The 7,151-nt window shown below is 39.3% G+C and overlaps 1 protein-coding gene across 2 annotated transcripts in view; it reads right to left on the reverse strand.

Annotated features, from left to right (window-relative positions):
- cacnb3a (calcium channel, voltage-dependent, beta 3a) overlaps positions 1–3,101 on the reverse strand; it is a 28,822-nt gene extending 25,721 nt beyond the window's left edge. For both annotated transcript variants that reach the window (XM_024375203.2, XM_042299249.1), the window contains exons 1-2: positions 2,727–3,101; positions 427–519 (exon numbers count right to left, since the gene is read on the reverse strand). In XM_024375203.2, the coding sequence (XP_024230971.1) occupies positions 427–519; positions 2,727–2,807 (174 nt within the window). In that variant the 5' untranslated portion in view covers positions 2,808–3,101. The remainder of the gene's footprint in view (positions 1–426; positions 520–2,726) is intronic.
- Between the last annotated feature and the right edge of the window lie 4,050 nt (positions 3,102–7,151).

Raw genomic sequence — 7,151 nt, forward strand, 5'->3', positions numbered from 1 at the left:
AGTAAAAGCTCATTCAACCACAGGAGGTTGGTGGCACCTTCATCGGGGAGGATGGGCTCATAGTAATGGCTGGAACGGAATCAATGGAATGGTATCAAACTCATCAAACACCTGGTGTCCCTGTGTTTGGTACCATTCCATTCACTCCATTCCAGACGTTATTATGAGCCCTCCTCCCCTCAGCAGCCTATTGTGAATTAAACCAAATAAAACACGTGTGATTGGTTACTATAAGATTGAGAATAAAACCAAGGCAATGGTCACTTTCAAAAACCTAAACCGAAAAGTATCTCGGCGCCCTTTCGTTTCGTTAGTGGTTTTGGAATGTGGTATGACAGTGTTGAATTGACACAAGATCCTTGGTTATGCCATTCACACTGCACACTGACCATGGCAACAGGAGCTAGTGAAGGACTCTAAAGTTACCTGTCTTTTGATGAAGCTGGAGGTGGTGTCTGAGGACGTGCTGCCATCCGAACGTTTGAACCGACTTTTCCTCTTAGGCAACTTCCTGGGCAGCTGTTGCAGAGGAGAGAGGGGTGAGAAAGGAAAGGAAGAGAGAGAGGAGGCAACGAGAGATGAGACAGGAATCATAATGACATAAAACGACAGGGGGAAAGAAGGGGTGTAAAGTAAGATGAGGACAACGTTTTAAAAAGAGAGAGGGGCATTAAGAACAAAGAGAATTAAGAGGAAAGCGAGAGAAATGATAATAAAGGATGAAAGAGAGTGAGAAATTAGAAAAGAAGAGAAAATGGGTAGAGAGGGGAAGAGAGGGGATAGTCAACGGTACAAGATATTAGGCTTTGGCAGCATTATAACAAACCTTGCTGTTGCTTCACCCTGCTAGCATTCACCTGTGTTATGGCTGCAATGCAGAGCTATAGATTGGTCATTTTTACCTAGCCTATTACCCTTTCCTGAAACGAGTGGCTTTAATATATATGTTATATCATGTACATGTTTACTCATGTATTTCTATAGATAGAGACTAGAACAAGTCAAGTGCATTGTCAAATAGCTCAATTTCTCAAATCCTATTACAAGGTATGATAGATCAATGTCTAAAACAAACTATTCTTCTGGCTGGATATATGGGTCGTTCCACCAATTCGGTGCATCTTAAGAGGTTCGATTTAAAAAAAAGACTTATTAAGTGCCTATTGAGTGTCAAATTAAGTAACAGGGATGACAATTTCTTCCCCTTGTGACAGGGAATCTTGTTGTGTGCAACAGGAAGTGGCAATTGTTATGCTCAACCCGGTCAGTTTTCCACCACATTTGACTATTAGATGTTCATTGCTCCTTTTTATTTTTTATTTTTAAGAATAGTTTCAACATATTAAAATGAGAGTTCAGTTCACGTAACAGGGTTGACCTAAAAATAAGAGACAGTTTTTTTTAACCTTAAAATGAATCACTAATTACAATGAATAAATTATAATATTCAGAAATTACTTTGTCAAAGCAACGTAATAATAGGGGCTTTTCAACGAAACTTAGATAAACGTTGGGGATAAGTGGTTTAGAATATTCCTACAAGTCACTGAGGGACAAATCAAAATGCTGAATTTGGTCACTTTAGCAAGTCTTTATTCATATTCAAAATCTGAATGCTGAATTTGTCCATGTGGACCATATTAAAGTGAATTTAATTTAATATGAGTTTTTTAAAATACAATACGTGTGCACAATTTCTACCTAAAATATCAAAGGGACACAAAAGGTACTCATTTCGTGGAATGACCCATATGTAATGACTGTCTGGATAATAATACGTGTCTAGTAGTGGATGATATTTCTCAAACCATTGATTAAATGTATTTATTGGGGACAAAGGCTGACGCAGAACTGTAAATAGTCATGAACCATGCAGGCAATTGGGCACACCTTGTTCTGGACTACCCTGTGAGTGCGAGCTTAGCATTTTATTGGTAGATAAGTTAATTTTTTATTTTTTTTTTTTTTTGGGGGGTGAAAATGGACATGCATTCACAATACAGAATATGGACAGACTGTTATACGTACAGCCAGCTAGCCCACTGTAGATCTATACGAATCCCCGACTCAATAAAGTCTCGTTGGATTGGATTTAGCTCCCACCCAACAGTTACTTTGATGCCAAAACCTGATGCTAGAGTGCCTTTGCAATTGCGTTTTAATAAAAGCGCAGAAATAAGTAGGCTACAGGTGAGCCAATCTACTCGAACAAGAAGTGCTTGATATTCACGGTTTCTTACCCGCCACAGATGAAACGTTAAAACAGTTAAATATAAGACACGTGATATCTGTTTTTGGTTGAGTATAACGCATTGTACGCAGATCTTAAGCAGGAAATGCATTCAAATAAATAATAAAACACCATTTCACAATACATATTGAAAATCAGAAGAATAGAGGCCTGAATTGCGGTTAGAAATCAGAGTGAGTGAAGAACACACTTCAGCAATAAACATTGTAGACCTATCAATCATCTTATCGACTTTCTTTATAACGACAATTAAATAGCCTAGATAACCGATCGAATTCAACGGATAACATAATCCCATCGTGTGGCATAGCCTTTTGCTTATTTTCATCAATCGGCAGTTTCAAAACGATATTCCACTGGCGTAGGTAGAAACTATTGCCAAGGCTGTACGCTTTCATTTCAACAACAAGTAGCAAAACGTTAACCATTTTCAAGCTCTACTTTGCTGAGTGCTATCTAAAAAGAAGAGACCTACCTGGAAATTGTGAGACTGTGAGCCTGTTTCGACACCAGGCAGTGGGTCTGCGGACGATTTGGACATTTTGACTTGCACCATCTATTTGAGAGCGCAGGGAGGCGGGATGCACACAGACATCGGTTATTGGAAAAAACGCTGATACCAACATTACATCTATGTGCAGTGGAAGAGGGAGGGTGTACCGTAGTAGAATAGGGTGAGGGTGTGGGGCGAGAGAGCTACGTGGATATATGATAAACAAAATATATTTTCTGCATCAAGGAAGGAAAAATATATCACTATAAATAAATATATCGAGTCAAGATGTATACTATACTAGCCGATGAGCTCTCATTTGCCCTCGATAGAGTATCCCTGTATATTTGCGACGCATCCTCTCTCTCTCTCTCTCTCTCTCTCTCTCTCTCTCTCTCTCTATCTCCCTCTTTCATTCTGTCTCTCTCTGTGCTCGCTATGAGAGGGTCTCACAGAAGGCTGCTTAATTGGCATAACAGCTAATCCGTGCAGAAATGAAATGATTCTGTTTTTCAAGTTGGTATTATAAAATGTGGGTCATTCATTTGAGCAAATATTATTTTTTAATAAATAACAACAGAAATATTGTTTTAGTACTATTTCAATTCTGTGTGCTAAATAAAAGTAAAGGATTAGTGTTTCCTACTGAATATGATTCATGGTTGAGTGATGTGTTTCATCATTTGGAATACCATGTAAACTATAGTTATCTATTATAGGCCAAGTGGATACTGGGTACAGGTGTAATATATTTGAGATTTTTCTATTTCTGTTTGAGTTAAAGGTATTCAAATTTACCATGATAACATTAATCTATTGGTAGAATTTCTAGTAGGCCCACATTAGTCGAGGTTGGTGGTAACCATGCAATGGGTCAGTTGTAGCACTTTCTTTAATGGTAAAAATGAAGGCGTATTGTCATCTCCTCTTAAATCAATATATTGATTAATACACAATCTAAAAAATATATAATATTTTCTTCAGTTGGTCATAATATTCCTATATGTTTTTTCTTCAGTAAATTTGAGACTAACCTATGTCAAAAGCCGCAGGTAGCCTAAATAAGGCCTACTAACGACATACTGAAGTTGTCTGCGTGAATCTATTGTGCCCTGTACCGCCACATTCAGCACCATGGACAGCGCCACGATCAAACTAGAGAGGATTTCAGCACCACCGGTCGCCGGTCAGCGCCGCACCTACCGCACCTATATTACCGCGCCCAGCCCACCTCACTGCTCGTAAAAAGTATACAAAGCTCACCTGTGTGCTGAGGTTTGTTCTAGTGGTCTGCTTATTGGTCTGCTTATCGTGGACAGATTTTGACGGGAGTAAACCCTCTCACTGTGCCTCGTCTTCTCGGGTGTGGCTCTGTGCAGGAGGAAGGAGGATTGCCATGATCTTTGCTATTGCTCCCTTTCCCCCTTTTTTTGGAATAGTTCTCGTTTAGAAAATAAATGGAAGATAATGGCAGCTACTGCTTCTTTGGCATCCATTGGACTCGTGCTAAACTGTGGTCCTTAGTTAGGCTATCATGTACATTACAATACCATTTACTGGAACCATTATTAAGTCCCAGTTGAGACCAAAGTATATATTCCAAGGCAGCCCTGCATGGTAAGACCAAGCAATTACAACTACACTATGAAACAAGACAAATGACATAAAGAATGTCAATAAAAGCTTTGGAGCACCTTCAATGAAATCTTGGGGGAAAAATGTGAAAAAGGCGAAAAAAGGGCGAACTCCATCATTCATTGAATCAGATGGCTCATTCATCACAAAACCCACTGATATTGCCAACTACTTCAATGCTTTTTTCATCGGTAAGATTGGCAAACTTAGGGATGACATGCCAGCAACAAACACTGACACGACACATCCAAGTACAGTATATCTGACCAAATTCTGAAAGACAAAAATTGTCATTTAGAATTCAGCTAAGTGAGTGTGGAAGAGGCAAACAAATTATAGTTTTCTATCAACAATGACAAGCTTGGATGGAAAATTACTGAGTATAAAAGCAGATGATATTGCCATATTTTCAATTTAAGCCTACTAGAAAGTGTGTGCCCTTAGGCCTGGAGGGAAGCAAAAGTCATTCCGCTACCTAAGAATAGTAAAGCCCCCTTTAATGGCTGAAATACCCTACCAATCAGCCTGTTACCAACCTTTGGTAAAGTTTTGAAAAAAATGGTGTTTGACCAGATACAATGCTATTTTACAGTAAACAAATTCACAACAGACTTTCAGCACGCTTATAAGGAATGACATTCAACAAGCACAGCACTTACACAAATGGCTGATGATTCAATGTGGCTTTTGACTTTATCGATCATAGTCTGCTGCTGTAAAAACGCATGTGTTATTGTCACGCCCTGACCTCAGAGCTTTTTATGTCTCTATTTTGGTTTGGTCAGGGTGTGATTTGGGTGGGCATTCTATGTTCTTTTTTCTATGTTTTTGTATTTCTTTGTTTTGGCCGGGTATGGTTCTCAATCAGGGGCAGCTGTCTATCGTTGACTCTGATTGGGAACCATACTTAGGTAGCTTTTTCCCACATGGTTTTTGTGGGTGGTTATTTTCTGTTTAGTGTTTTGCACCTTACAGGACTGTTTCGGTCATTTGCGTTGTTATTTTTGTTTAGTGTTTAGTGTTCAGTGAAAATAAAAAGTCATGAACACTTACCACGCTGCGCTTTGGTCCGATTCCTCTTCAGACGACGAAAACCGTGACAGTTATGGCTTTACATCCCCTGCTATGTTGTGGATAAATAGTTACCTGTCTAAACAGAACACAGAGGGTGTTCTTTAATGGAAGCCTCTCCAACATAATGAAGGTAGAATCAGCAATTCCCCAGGGCAGCTGTCTAGGCCTCTTAATTGTTTTTATTTTTTACTAACGGCATGCCACTGGCTTTGACTAAAGTATGTGGATGACAGAACACTATGCATGTCATCTACAACAGTGACCAAAATGACTGAAACACTTAACAAAGAGCTACAGTTAGTTTCAGAATGGGTGGCAAGGAATAAGTTAGTCCTGTCACGTTCTGACCATAGTTATTGTGTTTGTTTTAGTTGGTCAGGACGTGAGTTGGGTGGGCACTCTATGTTTTGTATGTCTAGGTTGTTTTTCTGTGTTCGGCCTAGTATGGTTCTCAATCAGAGGCAGGTGTCATTAGTTGTCTCTGATTGAGAATCATACTTAGGTAGCCTGGGTTTCACTGTTTGTTTGTGGGTGATTGTTTCCTGTCTTTGTGTTTTCTGCACCAGTTAGGACTGTTTCGGTTTTGCCACGTTTATTGTTTTGTATTCTGTTCATGTTTAGTTTCTCTTATTAAAAAAAACCATGAAATCTAACCATGTGGCGTTTTGGTCCGCCTCTCCTTCCCAGGAAGAAAGCCGTTACAAGTCCTAAATATTTTAAAAACTAAAAGCATTGTATTTGGGACAAATCATTCACTAAACCCTAAACCTTAACTAAATATTGTAATAAATAATATGGAAATTAAGCAAGTTGAGGTGACTAAACTGCTTCGATTAACCCTGGATTGTAAACTGTCATGGTCAAAATATATTGATACAACAGAAGCTAAGATGGGGAGAAGTCTGTCCATAATAAAGCGTTGCTCTACCTTAACACCACTATCAACAAGGCAGGTTTGCCAATTGCAATTGGCTCAGAACAGGGCAGTACGGCTGGCCCTTGGCTGTACACAGAGAGCAAACAATAATATGCATGTCAATCTCTCCTGGCTCAAAGTGGAGGAGAGATTGACTTCATCATTACTTGTATTTGTCTGTTTAAACAACTAACACACAGCCCGGACACCCATGCATACCCCACAAGACATGCCACCAGAGGTCTCTTCACTGTCCCCAAGTCCAGAACAGATTATGGGAGGCACACAGTACTACATAGAGCCATGACTACATGGAATTACAATATGTTCCACATCAGGTAACTGATGCAAGCAATAGAATCAGATTTAAAAAACAGATGAAAATACACCTCATGGAACAACGGGGACTGTGAGGCAACACAAACATAGGCACATGTATACACACACATGATAACATACGCACTATACACACACGCACACATGGATTTTGTGTTGTAGATATGTGGTAGTGGAGTAGGGGCCTGAGGGCACACACTTAGTGTGTTGTGAAATCTATTTTGAATGTTCTGTAATGTTTAAAAATTGTATAACTGCCTTAATTTTTCTGGACCCCAGGAAGAGTAGTCACCTCTTTGGCAGCAGCTAATGTGGATCCATAATAAATACCAATCCAAATAAATACAATTACACAATCAAGGCAGGAGCATAGGAAACACACACAAACACAATAAAAACAACCACATTCCTCACTGAAATGATCCTCTATCAACAATCTGATTTGA

Source organism: Oncorhynchus tshawytscha, linkage group LG16 (genome assembly GCF_018296145.1).
Source record: "Oncorhynchus tshawytscha isolate Ot180627B linkage group LG16, Otsh_v2.0, whole genome shotgun sequence".
In the NCBI taxonomy this organism is placed as follows: domain Eukaryota; kingdom Metazoa; phylum Chordata; class Actinopteri; order Salmoniformes; family Salmonidae; genus Oncorhynchus; species Oncorhynchus tshawytscha.